Source organism: Xiphophorus couchianus, chromosome 18, assembly GCF_001444195.1.
Source record: "Xiphophorus couchianus chromosome 18, X_couchianus-1.0, whole genome shotgun sequence".
Taxonomy (NCBI): Eukaryota; Metazoa; Chordata; class Actinopteri; order Cyprinodontiformes; family Poeciliidae; genus Xiphophorus; species Xiphophorus couchianus.
Window position 1 is genome coordinate 24,359,417 of NC_040245.1, and position 14,645 is coordinate 24,374,061.

General features: G+C 37.5%; 1 protein-coding gene and 1 long non-coding RNA gene across 7 annotated transcripts in view; one reads left to right on the top strand and one right to left on the bottom strand.

Moving 5' to 3' along the window:
* The window catches only part of LOC114161465 (neprilysin), a 64,834-nt gene extending 60,126 nt beyond the window's left edge, over window positions 1-4,708 (top strand). For all 6 annotated transcript variants that reach the window (XM_028044750.1, XM_028044748.1, XM_028044751.1 and 3 more), the window contains 3 exons: window positions 1,317-1,412; window positions 3,430-3,506; window positions 3,625-4,708. In XM_028044750.1, the coding sequence (XP_027900551.1) occupies window positions 1,317-1,412; window positions 3,430-3,506; window positions 3,625-3,724 (273 nt within the window). In that variant the 3' untranslated portion in view covers window positions 3,725-4,708. The remainder of the gene's footprint in view (window positions 1-1,316; window positions 1,413-3,429; window positions 3,507-3,624) is intronic.
* On the bottom strand, window positions 4,022-10,716 carry LOC114161516 (uncharacterized). The gene is made up of 3 exons (XR_003599032.1): window positions 10,705-10,716; window positions 7,766-7,767; window positions 4,022-5,320 (listed from the first exon to the last, which is right to left on the bottom strand). It is a non-coding gene; the product is annotated as an uncharacterized LOC114161516 (long non-coding RNA).
* Window positions 10,717-14,645: the final 3,929 nt, after the last annotated feature.

A 14,645-nucleotide genomic window follows, 5' to 3' on the forward strand; every position in this document is an offset into this window, starting at 1 on the left:
TAAAATTGATTAGTTTGCATAAAGCCTTTGTAGACAGTAAAAGCAGAAGGCATGAACATAAAGGTAGACAAACAGAATCCTGACAAACAGATATAAACAGAGAAATGCATTGAAGGAATAGGAGAAGGTGTGACATGTCTGTACTCCAGAAGAGTTTGACAAAAAACAGTAAGACCTGTAGCAATGATGGTAATAGTTCCTTAAAGTAGACATGCGTGGCTACATTTTAATGCATAAATTATTTCTGTACAGTTAAATATGTGTGAACACCATCATTTTGTTTGTCAAAAAGCATGAAAAATAATAAAAACATCAGTTACTACAGTGTAAACTCTAACAGCTGGAGGATTCCACCATAGGATTACATTGTAAACCTGAAAACGGTCCAAAATCTGCATAGAACTTAAATTGCAACTGTGGAAAAATCCATAAGAGATATCAAAAAGCTGAGACATTTGAAGACAGTTTAAAGTCTTGTGACTTGATTAAAGGTTGAATGGAGTTTCTAGGTTGTAGTAGGAAGAAGAAAGTAAGCTGTGAAAAAGCAGATTTTAGCAGAATTTTGTAGAATTTCATTGCATTTCAATGGCGCTGACATTTGCACCAAAAGCGCAAATATTTCAAAAAGTACGAAGGTAGCAAAAGATATAGCACAAATCTCCAGAAAAAACTGAACGTTTTGATATATCAATTAGCACAATTGGTTAAAGTTAGCAGAAGTAGTAAAAGACCGAAAAGTGTTAACAGGAACTTAATAACAGAGTAGAATCAAAGAGAAATTGCTTTGTCATCATTAGCTTATAATTTTCTGCCTGATCAGCCCTGACTACTGACTGGTCTGGAGCATCATCATAAATTCAATTTTTCTTCCGTTCATATAGGGACGACCAGGTTGCAATGACAACATTGTCTGTTAGGGAACAAATACTAAAATGTAATGTTTCTACATGAATGAACAGTCGATTTGGGAGGGTTACCTCTTTTTGGTATTAATTAATTAGTTCTTTAACATTTTCGTAATTATGCAAGAAGCGTTTTAACATGAAAGAGTGAAGTTTAGACCTGTATTTATGTTGAGACTGAAAAAGGTCGAGACGGAGCAAGACTACAAGCAGAAAGAAATCCAAACGAACTAAACCCAGAAATTAGAAATAAGCCACGAAATTCTGACTACGTTTACACTCTGAAAAAGAGAGTGCACATTATTTTCACTGTAGAATGCAGCTCTGAATTAGCAAGATGTACATTGCAGCAGTTTGCTTTGTAATGTAGAAATTCAATATGTGTAAAATAGATACAATTTTGTCTTTTTGTAGGCATACAAGAACTTTGTGAAGCAGCATGGAGAGGAGCCCCAGCTGCCTGGGATTGACCTTTCACATGATCAACTCTTCTTTCTTAATTTTGCTCAGGTAATCAAGTCGAACAAAAAAAAAAAGAAGAAAATCAGAATTAAGGTTTAATAAAGTTCAGAAATGTTTTTTAATCATCATTGCTGATGTAATTAATTCTGAATAGCTCAATAGTTACTTGGAGGCTCTTTACTGTAAGTGAAGTATGACCTCCTTTAATTTGTAAAACAATTTGCCTTAAATTGAAAATCAGTTTAATAGCAGATGTATAAAAACACGGTGCATTGGAGTAAAAATCCAGCCTTTTTCAATTTTGTACATTTAGAGTGTGGAAAAATGCTAAACTAGGATGTTTTTTTTTTAACAAAATTAATTCAACTGCTCCTTTTTTTTTCTTGAGAAAAATATAATCAATTAAGCAAAATAGAAAAAAAGTAATACTCTGTACCAAAAATGAGCTTTAACAAAACACACAGGATCACTATTCATGTCATAAGTGATTCCAACTGTAAGACAGGAACTTAATAACAAAATTGATAATGGTATTGATCACAAAAATCCACCTGAGTAACAAAATGCTTATAATGATCAATGCTATTAATAGGGCACAAATATACAAGGTAGAAAGTTGTGTGAGAAACTAAACAGGCAACTGTTTTACAAGGTGTCATCATGTCTGGTTGTTGCGCAACATATTCTAACAAGCAAAAACTTTAGTAAAACACATACAAGAAAACATCAAGGTGAGGCAAATAAAACAGCAAAATCGGCTCACAGGTGCCTTAAAGGGATAACGCACACTCCTCCGTGAATCATACAAAACACCTAGTCAATAAAACTCAATTTCAAAAGAAATTAGTTACATAATAGTAATACTCTTTTATTTTTTATCCATTTTAATTGCTCTATAGTCTTTCTACACTATGAGGATGAACAATAATTAGATCCATTTTCAATCTATTTCAACATTGATCAGCTATTTTAATGCTGTCATTCACAGAACGTGTTCAGTTATCGCTATAAAATCTCTAAAGAATAACTTTACAGCCATCAGTGTCAGGATGACTTTCTGGAAATATTTCATCCCTTTTGAAAATGCTTCGACTATCACCTACAGAATTTTTGTCTTCACATTTATTTCAATAAAATCCATATGTAAACGTTAAAATTCCCTGAAGTTGAGTAAACTATAGGTTAAGTTTAATTACGTCACAACTCGTAAGTTTTAATATTTTCTGTCATTAAAAACCAATGAGTACTTATATTGTATGAAATTAAAAATTATTCTCACAAATCTTATAAATGTTTTATTTCACTACCGTTTTTATCATTAGTTATGCTTTGCACAAAAGTTGAAAATTGTCAGCGATCTTGACATTAAAATTATTTTCCAAAAATGTTAGTAAAATATGCTGTAAGTGTAGCACACTGTGGGATCCCTCTACTAGGTTTATCAGTTGTAAATCTTCATTTCTTTACAAAAGCCCAAAAACTGTTGAACTGATTGGTTGTTAATAGGGAAGGAAGTTAGCCTTTGTACACTTTTAAAAAGCAACAAGTGACATAAGTTATTCATGTATCGATTTCTTTACTGTACATGTTAGCACTGGGAGAAAGCGGAGGAGCTTGATTATTTTTAAATTTTTCCTTCACAGACTATCTGTCTCATACCATGCGATTACGACATAGTAACAGTTTCAACAAATGCGCAACAAAAAAAGTATATTTTTACAAAGGTTACACACTGCAGCTTTACAGTTGGAGTAAGGATTAGAAAGTTAACACAACTAGGGCGTTGACAGCCACATATGTGAAGTTTAGCTTTCCACTACTCTCAGGAGGGAGCATGGTAAGTGAGGCAATACCATTTCCAGAGCTCAGTGCTATAGATTAACTAATATTAAAGGAATACAACATGCCTCTGCAAGTAAAGAAAATGTAAGAATTAGTATTATTTTGCAAAAATTATATGCAACAGTTCAGTAAATGAGTAGGATACCTTATGTATCTATCAGCGAATACATTTGCTGGAGCTCTGTACTTGCCTGATACATTACATCCTGTATGTCTTTTTAAGATTTGGTGTGGATCCCATCGACCAGAGCAAGCCGTTAATTCCATTAAAGTAGACGTGCACAGTCCAGGGATGTTCAGGTAATAACACGAAGTGCAGAAATCAGCTCTTCACGACCTAAAAATACAGTTTAAAAAGCAGGCACCCTCTGACACACAAAGTTCACCTGCTAACACCAGTCTCCTTTGTGTACTCTAGAGTACTCGGCTCCCTTCAGAATTTTCCAGAGTTTGCCAAAGCATTCAACTGCAACAAAAGCAGCAACATGGTCTCTGACAATGTTTGTCGTGTTTGGTGACCTAAAGACCTCTGAGATGGGCAGTTTTGTTCCCCATTCCTGCCGGTACGATACCTCTCCCCTCTAACTGCTGGAGCTCTCGTGGAGGATTACAGGGATATGGAGGCTTCCCTTTGTTCTTGATGGACCACGGCTGGTGAACAGGCAGTGCAGCATGCACTTCATCCAAGATGGCAGCAGACAATAACCCTCATGGGCAGAAGGACCGTCTCTCAAACTATAACACTGCTGTTCAATAAATCAACTCTTTCAATCTCCTGCTCACTGGATACAATCACTCCTTCTGTTTTTTTAAAAAAGTTTTATTCTGTTTTTTGCTTTCACATTTGCTTATCCTTTGAGCCTGCCAGTGTTTGTTTATGGGTGAATATGCGAGTGTGTTTCAGTCAAAATGCTTTACAAGCAGTAGGCAATAGAGTGGCGGACAGAAAAATGTGCTCAACCCACTCGCATTAATACGCCGCCTACCCACTCACATACATGCAACAGGGCCGGACCACTGTATTGTATGTGGGACTCAGCTGGAACTCTCATAAACCTCGGCTGTTTTCAGCCTTTGTCTTGTCTGCAGATTTTCTCTACAGTTTTCCCATCGTGGACCGTTTTAGTTTAAGTAAATTATGGCACAGTCAGAATTTATTTTTGTCTAATGGAAAAATATTTAATCATGATACCCTATTACAAAGTTCTGTAATACACAACAATATGTTGGCTGCTGACCACTGTCTTTTGTTTTATAATAGAATAATTAACCAAAACTGCATTATTTTTTTCTTTCTATATGACAACTGAGATGACAATCTACTTGTTCCAGACCTTTTTTCATAAATTGTACTGAGCCTCCTCTGTTTTTGTGTGAATGTTGTTTATGCTTTGTACCCATGTCAATTATCACTGCCTGCTGTTGGCCTTAAGATTGTTACCACAAGTGTGCATTTATGAAAAAGAATCTGAATATATATTAAAGTATAGTTTAACTTTTTACATTGCTTGTTGTTTTTTTAGTAAAAAAAAAAAAAAAATCTGCACTACTCATGCCTGGCTGTTAGCTGACTGTTGGTGACATAAAAACACTTTTGGTAGCTCGCCACCAAAAGGTTAAAATGTTAACAGCTAACCTATGCTTTCTAAAATTAAAGTTTTCATTACAATAACAAAGCTTGATTTGAACATATTGCACACAAGACATCATGTTAACTACGCTAGGCTAGGTTAGCAAGCTACAAAAAATTTACAAGACAAAATTTTGTTTCGGCAGGTGTGTCTTCAAGATTTAGGAACTGAGCTCACAACATCTGGCCAGTTCATACAGCTAACCTTCCTGTCTTCAGCTGATTGAATGGGTTACTTGCTCAACACAACAGCATAAACTATGGAGTCCCATGTTGGTACAATGGCCAAACATTGATCATCTTCTCAAAGTGGATTTACTAATGAAACCTTTTCCCAAACTTGTCAAAATGAACATTTTATCTGTATATATATATATATATATATATATATATATATATAGTGGGTGGATTTCATCCTTCCAGGTTTTCTGGCTTGATCTCCTTGGTTCAAATGTAACTGAATCTGTAATTCTGGGTCCCTAAACTCAGCCTTTTTATATATTAGAAAAAATGATTCACCGCGATCACCAGCGTGTGCCATGTCTACTCTTTACCGTCTTGGTTTCCTTTGTTCAAGCTTTTGCTTTCTCTGCCACTCTTCTTCGGGTTACCCTCTCATCTCTCTCTATTTGTAGGGTGACGGATATGCCTCAGTTGCCTGTATTTAGATACTTTATTATAACAAAAATCTTATTGAGGAGCATCTTTTTCTTTTAAAATAAATCTTTAAATAACATGCCAAATCTGTATGTAACTTGTCTTATGTGGTTATTTCTGTGGTTTTTTCTCCAAATTTAAAAGAAATCTATTTGTTTAAAGTGAATCATTTAATCTTCTACCTGTTGCAGAGGATTATCAGCTGATGAGGCTGTTTCATCCAACCAGCACTCTGCCGAACTAAGTTCAACTTAGCAAGAGAGTAACAAACTGAGGCATCTCTTATAAATTGTATATAGTTCTCAAAGAGTTATTAAAGCAATTAAGCTAGTTTTAAAAATAAATGCTTACCCCTAATCGGTGGTAAAAACTTTCCATATCTTTTGAATATCTGCTTGCGCCCCGGGCAGGTATAGATTTCCTGTGTCCTTATGAATAAATGTGGACTTAACTGTTTAATATTTAAGATTTATTCATGGAGCCAGGCATTTAACACGTGGCAAGCTTGTACATGTTCTAAAAGAGTTATTTGCGTGAAAGTGCAGATGAAATAAATCCTCAAGAAGAACATTATGATTTCCTGAGAAATGGAAGGAGTTCAGAGCTAAGGAACGATCATCAGTATTTAAATGGGTGATATGTATTTTCCAGTCATAGTGCCAATTTATAGCACAATGTAGTAACTATGTTACATTCAGCTGTTATAAAAATGCTGCTTATATCAAATATGACTTAAAAGAAAGTTGACTTGGTAGTTTAATGTCTAGAAATTCTCTACAAGAAGCTCCCAGTCGTTTGGATATTCCGCCCCAAGCACACCATCACAACAATGCTCCTCCATTATGGCATTTCTAACCATTCTGACTGAAAAGTGGTTCCTATGATGAACTCAGCAGGTGTGTGCTAATTGCTTCTCCTGCTGGTCTGGTGGGGACAGAGCGAGAGAGGGGAACTTTGTGCCACAGAAGTTCGGCCGTAGACTGGAGCTCCGAGGAGGAGCTTTGTGGAAATAGGCGGGGCTTTGTGGGAGTTAACTTTGAGCCCCAACTCCTGAAATGGCTGTCATGGGTGATGCAAGGATTCCTCAAAAACGCATGAAAGAATCGAAGGAACAATCAAGGTTTACATAATGCCCCCATTTTAAGATGTAGCATGGGCATGACGAGCGGTAAAACTGGAAATGCAACTAAACCGCAAAGCTAAGTGTAGAGAATCTGAAGGACAAAAGTGCAGCAATGGCCAATTCAACAGCTTATTTATCGGACACTCATGATGAATAATTTTTAACAGCAATAGAGACTCCAGCACATCACTTGGCTGCAATGCCCTTTGGTATTTAGACGTGCTGTGCTTCAAACAAAGCATGAAAATGCGGAATTTGAATTTGACCTCATTGCTGGTGTTGAAATTCACTGTCTTTGTTTTTTTTTTTTTTTGTTTTATTTAGTTTTATTTGCTTGCAGCAGATCAGACAGGAAATGGGCAAAGAAGGAAAAGGACAGACATGCAGCCTCCGTGTATAAGGCGGCCACCCCATTTCTACACCATACAGTTTTTTGTCTTTTATGAAACCGTTGAGTCACTGGAATTTTCATTAAAAACTGCGTTGAGTTCATAGATAATTGTCCGAAAAAAAATCCTGTTGAGCTGCTGCTGTGGAGAAAATACCCCGTTGCTATTAGAGGGGACGTGGAAGGAACTCAGATCCTCTGAAAAAGGGTGTGTTGAATGTGACGTCTTCACGGTATAGTTAGATTAACACGGCACGTTTGAAATGTGTCGGATGGCAGACCCAACACATTTCATTTGCAGAACCTCCTGCATGAATCTTTGAGGAAAGTTTCTGACGCCTCATTGAATCTAGATAAGGTACAATTAAGCCAGGTGAAGGCAAAAGGGAGTCTAATTATTTGCAGTTAAGCTGTGCCTAACAAGGTGGCAAGTGCGAGTAAATTTTGTCAAAAAATAAAAAATAAAACCAACATGAAAAACATCCACAGAAGGTTGTTTTTTTTTAATAGTTTTTGAGATGCTTCGCATGATCTAACCTTTAGTCCGTGCATCATGCGTTGTAAACAAACATCCCCTTTTGCTCCTGCTGGTTGACAGCACTTTGGCAGATAACTGAAAATTCTCACCACCCACCAACCTCGTGCTTTCGCCCTCCCTGTCGTTAGTAGCCATGCCGGTTGCCCTCACAGCTAACATTACAACACCTCAGCATGTTCCTGGGAGGCTCAACCGAGTGTTTTGCACTTGGAATGTTGCAAACTGCTGAGGTCTCATTCCAGAGTAACAGACCAGAGAGGTCATTTAAACCTAATGGTAATAAGAAACCTGTTTTGAAATTTACTATTTAAAAAAAAAAGTGGGGGCTGGAGGGGGTACTTAAAACCTAAAAGCCTGGTGGCAATGTTCTGTCACTCGTGCCAGACGAGTTTTTTTTCTTGTTTTTCCTTACATAACATAGTTTTACTCTCTTTTCTCGCCCCGAGGTCATAAAACCACTCCACTGTGATGTTGCCCTTTGGGTGACCCTAACAGTGGGTCCAGTGGTATGTGTGTGTTTGGTTATACGAGTGTGGTGGAAGTAAGGGGTGAACGACACAGAGCCACTGGAATGTCTGTGGGTGTGGGGGTGGGTGTGTGTGTGTGTGTGTGTGTGGCAATACTTGGGGTGGCGTGTTGGGACCACAGACGGTCATTGGTCGAGACTGAAGTTTGTGGAAAAGGAGCACAGAATATTATCTGCATGTGTGTTCAGGCTCGCCACGCTCCTGAATAGAACACGTTCTCAGCCACACATGCGAAAGTGGCCAACGGCACGAACCAATGATGAGCTGGGATCATGAGTCAACAGAGATTCAAATAGGCAAAAGACAGGTGGGCATTGTGCAGCGGTGCAGTTGATTTGAAATGGGCTCTAACTGTGAAGTGCACTCCACTGTGCTCGCACTGATAATCAGCCATTATGATTTTAAAGAGGCTTTTAAAACTTCCTCCCAACCCCCATCAAAAAAAGTCTTAATTGGCTACTCTTGAAATTACAAAGCCTTCTAGGAACAAGGTCAAATAAAAAATGGATTTTGTGACAAAAGAAAATATGGGGATTATGAGTTAATTGGCAAAGAATCAGAAACAAAAAGACAATCTACCAGGTCAGGTTACTTGGGTGTAATCTAAGTACTCCAGGTATGTAACTAGGTATATTGTACTGTAATAACAAACAGGTTGTGAAAATGCAAGAATGAAAATGATCTTTGAGCTTTCACAAGGTATGATATATCATCAATGTAAAACAGTGACCTCATGTGGTGGTTCAAAGTACCAGGATTTTTAGGTTGATATAATGCGAGGGGGCAGTTTTTGCTCCAATGAGGTTTCAGAAGCATCAAGTTGAATGCAAGATATTTTTACCAGATTTACCAGATACCAGATTTTTTATCATCATTTTCAGCAAATTAGATTATCATGCAATTTGAGTTTTTCCTGAACTTGTGGCCAAGACCATAACTTTTGATGTTCTAACTTCAGCAAAATCCCTTAACTCTGGTAGTTCAAGTGGCGTATAAGTAAACGATCATAATGGTAAATTATATATGTTTTCATATAATGCAGACTTGATGTAGATTTGTGTGTATATGGATCAAATAGACGTAGGATTTATCATTCCTCTCAATTTTCAACCAAGTCAATGCTTTATTTATCATCCAACCATCCATTTTCTAACACCCTTGTTCCCTAATGGGGTCAGGAGGTGCTGGTACGTATCTCCAGCTAACGTTTCGGGTGAGAGGCGGGGTACACCCTGGACAGGTCGCCAGTCTGTCGCAAGGCAACACAGAGACAGACAGGACAAACAACCACACACACACACACACCTAGGGTGAATTTAGATAAACCAATTAACCTAACAGTCATGTTTTTGGACTGTGGGAGGAAGCCGGAGTACCCAGAGAGAACCCACTCATGCACAGGGAGAACAAGCAAACTCCATGTAGAAAGACCCCGGGAATCAAACCCAGGACCTTCTTGCTGCAAGGCAACAGTGCTACCAACTGCACCACTGTGCAGCCTTATTATTTATCAGTGTATTGTAATTGTTGTCGGGGGGTTTTAACCTCTGGTGTTGCACTACATTTTTTTAAATGTTTGTAACTTATAGCTGAATGTGATGATATCCAGTTTCAGTGAAGATAAATATGTGCTAGAATCGGACACATTAAGCCAGCGTTTCCCAATTCCGGTCCTCAGGCCTCCCTGCTCTGCATGTTTTAGATGTGCCTCTATTCCAGAGCAGCTGATTCAAATGATTGCATGACCATCAAGTGCTGCAGAAACCTGTTGATCACCCATAGATTCAATCCAGGTGTGTAGCAGAAGGGAAACACCTAAAACATGCAGGGCAGGGAGGCCTGAGGACCGGAATTGGGAAACGCTGCATTAAGCTAATGTTTGTTTTCAGTATTTTCGTTTTGCAGAGTTTAAAAAGAGACCGTTTTCAAAATTGCTGTAAGTGCCAACCATTTTTGCAGTCAGATACCCTTTATAGATGAGCAGCTGCTGCCAAGTCCTGCTTGCTGTACAAGCAAATTTTTCAAGCGCTTTCAAAGTCAAGATGCATTTAATCTCACTTTAAACCGTGTCCACACTGAACCACAGCAAAGGCTGTCAAGTGCCACTGCAGCTTTAGCCAAACATAACATTTCCTAGCAGCAAGACATCTTTGTGGTTTGATTCCCACACAATTGGCTGCGACTATTTCAGCATTTATAACAGCAGTTATTCGAACACCTGCGTCCATCCAGACACATGACGGCTGACGCAACGGTCTTGTTCTTTACGTATTTTGCTTGCATAAGACAAAACCCGTTACTTGACTGCAACAGTTACATGCCACGTTCTTGCAGAGAACGGCCAAAGAGAACGTTAATGCTTAACTTGAACTGAATGTTTTTACAAGACTACAAGCAACAAATCAGTTACGTCCAAACTTTGTCGGCTTAGATCATCTCTACATTCATTCACACACTTGTGTGGTTCATTTAATTTTAATAATTTTTGTCTGTACCCGTTATTCTACCTGTACACAATGCGTCGCTGTAGACGATGAAATGTTAGAGTCTTTCAGTCTGACGGTTTTCACACTGAGGAGAGATACGAGCTGCTCTACCGGTTCGAAAAAGGAAGGAACAAAGAGATGAGTGGGACTGGAAAACTTAGGGAGGGAAAAATAAAAGCCTGAGAACATGACGGAGGCAAATGCGTCACATTAACAGAATATTTTCCGTAGTGGAAGAGGCCATCTGATGACACAGGACCAAGCAGCAGGTTAGCAACCACTGCCTACATGGCTCTATTATGCCATATAGTGTGTTTTTGTTTTGGGATGCATTCAGGGGAAGCAGAACAACAAAGACAGCTTATCAGCAATGTTGCATAATTACACTGCTTGGTCAATAAAGATCAAACAGTGTAATTATGTTTTCCTTATTGCAAAAGAAAACATTTTAGGAGAAAAGCTGTTCAAAGTAAAAAAAAAAATATATATATATATATATATATCTCTTGTTAGAAAAATTATCCTCCTGTTCATTTACTTATGAGTTTATTTTACAAGTTATGTTTTCATATTATTCTTTTTATATTATTACTCTCATATTATTATTCTTTTTATATTTACTTAACTTCTCTCTCTTTTGTAGTACTTTATTAATCTTTTGTAGTATATTATTAACTTTGTTTAGGATGTTTGCTTGGAAGCTAAAAACGTTAAAACATTCATGTGTTATTAGTTCCATATGTAACTCATTAGTTGTGGTCAGCCACATGCCCTTACAATGGCATGTCCACAGGAGGTTTCAGAATGTAAAGACGGTTGGTCAATTCTCTGTGTGACTGTGTGAAGAAGCCCAATCTCCTTTTTCTATACAATAAAGAGAAATGCAAAGAAAGATCTGGCAGAATTGAGTCCAGACAGTGTTTGACAGCGATTCGTCGCGTCTGCTCTCAATTCTCCTGTTCTGCAGAAAAGAAAAGAAAACTAATCTCTGTCTCTGGCTGATTCTTTGCAGGTTAGGACAAAATAAACCTATCATCTCTGGTCCCCCCCCTTAAATATATAGCTTTTTTATCAGCTATAGAAAAATACAAATTAAGTCTGTTCACTTCTTGAGAGTTTAGCACTTTTTAAAGTAGATTTTTATAGAGTGTTTGCGTTCAAACAGTATGAATTCTTTGCAAAAGCTCCAGAAAGTTGTTTGCTTTTGATGTTTTAAACATAGCCAATCGCTAACGTTTGACCGTGACATATGTAATGCACCAGCTTGATGGAGCTTACCGAAAATTGCATCACTATAAGTAACCCTGTGGGGAATAGGGCCACAACATCTTTACCAGCAATAAAATGTCACACATTTCTCTTACTCCGACTTTTAACTGCTCAATATTTGGAAACTTGGCAAATGCAAACTGAATGGCTTCGTTTATTTCCTTTATTGCCACTGTTAAAAAAAAAAACACAACAGTAGCACATTACGGTTCTAACACAACGCATATTTGTTGAAAATGATCATTATTTTATTGTAACAGTCTAAGATAGATAATCTGTGGGGAAAAAATCGAGCTTCTCTGCCTGCTTTCATTGCACTGCTCAGTCAGAAATAACCAGTCAGAGCCAGGAGGAGGATCTTAGCGCTCTCAATCAGGTTCGTGTCCTCGCTGCTCACACGCCCCCTTGCTCTCTAATGCAGCTAAATGGTTTTCCTGTAACGGCAAGTTGTTTCCTCGCTATTAGCGCATTTAGCAGCACATACAACAAGGTGTGTGTTGACGCTAAGACACTCCTCCTGGCTCTCTTTGGTTGTTTATGACAGGGAGCTAAGGATGGCAAGATAGGTGGAGGAGGAGCTTAATCTTTTCATTGTTTGTCGCTCTTATATTAAGCTGTCACAACATACTGACAGCTTTTCTATTAGTTGCATATACATTTAGGGGTGCTGTCCTGATGGGTAGTGAATTTATACCTCAGTCTTTTGGAATCTCCAAACAGTTTTTCCTAGGATTGCCCTGAATGTAGCTCCATCTTTCTATTAACTTAAACCAGCTTTGCTGTATCTGGTGGCGATAATTATTCCCAAAATTGGATGCAGGTGCTGCCATGTCTCACGTTGTGGATTTTACATTGTTGACTTTTGTCCACCTTCTGGACATTGTCTTGCCACTACTTTAAAGACAAATTTGTGTACTGTTGGACTTATTTTTTGTTGCGTTGACAGATAATCCCACCTGATTATCTGTCAATCTTGCGTTGACAGATAAACTAACAGGACCACCTGCTGCTTGTCCTGTTAGTTTAGTTGGATGGTCGAACTCTATACTTTGTTTCTTTGTATTATAGGACAATGAACTAAATCCATCATAAATAAATTAAGAGTTTGGAATATTGTCTATCCCTGACTTGCCTGTCATATTATTATTATTATTATTATTATTATTATTTAAGATGTTTGTGATCCTGAAATGGTTTGCAGTTCATCTAACCAACAGGTTTCAGAAACGTAGCTGTTTGCTCACCACACTGATATTTATTTGTAAAAATCAATCCTCAACATTTTTCTTGTGCTTTCCAATTATTCATTACTTTGTTTTGGTCTAACTCATGAAAAACTAATAAAGTATGTGGGGGTTTTTTTATGTGATAAAATGAGAATTTTTAGCATCATGTTTTTTATTAGCAAACTGAGACTGGGCTGAAATAATGCAGGACGATGATTTGTTTTATTATTCTTTTACGTCTTACCCTGTCCTTGTAGACGGGATAATAATTTTATTGGATCGATTTGCGTGTTGCGACATTCAAAAATTGGAAAAGAAAAGTCTGAGAGAGAGAGAGAGAAAATGTCATCACTCATCCAGAAGTTTGCAGGATTAAATTAGATACCTATTCTGCAACCTGCCAGCACCATAGCTGTTCCCGTAATTGTTGTTTTAGTTGCCAGTCAGAGGCCTTTAGCCAGATGTTTGCTTCCAGTGTAAGGACACCAGGAATTGTTTTCTTTCCGTGTTACGTTTTAAACAAGAGTAGAAAAGTAGAAAAAGTCTCTGTGGTTTTCCTCAGTAAAAACTAAGCAGATGAATTCGGTACAGCAAAAATATCCAAATATTCATTCTTAATGCAGTTCTGTGCATCTGATATAAAAATATTCTAGAGATATAGTTGTTTTGAAAAACTTAAATTTGTATGGAATACATAATCCCCTGCAGGAACAAATCATTATTATTAATCTTTTTTATTAATCATTTTATTCCTACTTTGCATTTCCTGTCACCTAATTTCAATTAATTTCTAACATATATCTAACCTACATTCAAAACTCTCTCTGGATGACTTTTTTTTTCTCTTATTAGCCATGTCACTACAGAGAGCAGTTAAGAAACACTTAAAACTGGATGGTGCATTCAGGCTTTGTGCAGAGGTTTCACTAATGGATTCTGATTTTTCTCCCTCTCTCTCTCTGGGGGAAAAGGTGTATGGTTGAAATTTAATTTGTCACGGGAATAGTTTTCCTCCGGGGAAGACAGAAGAGAGAAAAGATCATCACTGCGATTTGAAAACCATTTAGTACTACATACACGCTTCCATTCGTTTTGGCATGCAAGTTTTCACTGAGCCATAAATCGCAATCAGTCCTCGGCAAAGTCTATTGATATTGGTATTTAATTTTCAAAGAAGACTATTGTTAATATGTGTCAATCCTGTTTTAAGTTAGCCAAATTAACATATGTATGATTTTCTTTGCATTCAGCCAGGTGGATTTTTTTCAGAGTGAACTGAATAAATATGATGAACTGGGGGGGAAAAAAAACAACAACGCATACATATATAAAATATACAAAATTAAAATAGTTGAGATTTCACTCTTGTACATTTAGAGTCCTTTACTTAAGCTTGCAAAGCTTTTTGGAGTTAAAGTATATCCTGTATATCATTTATGACCCGAGAAGAAAATGAATAAAGTCTAAAGTCAGTGTGCAGATGAATTACTCGTGTTATGGGGACTTAAATCTCCCTCGCACCGTTTAGACCTCCCGCAGCTAGGCGATGAAAAGTCCTACCAGAGTAAATCACGAAATCTAAAAATTAAACTATG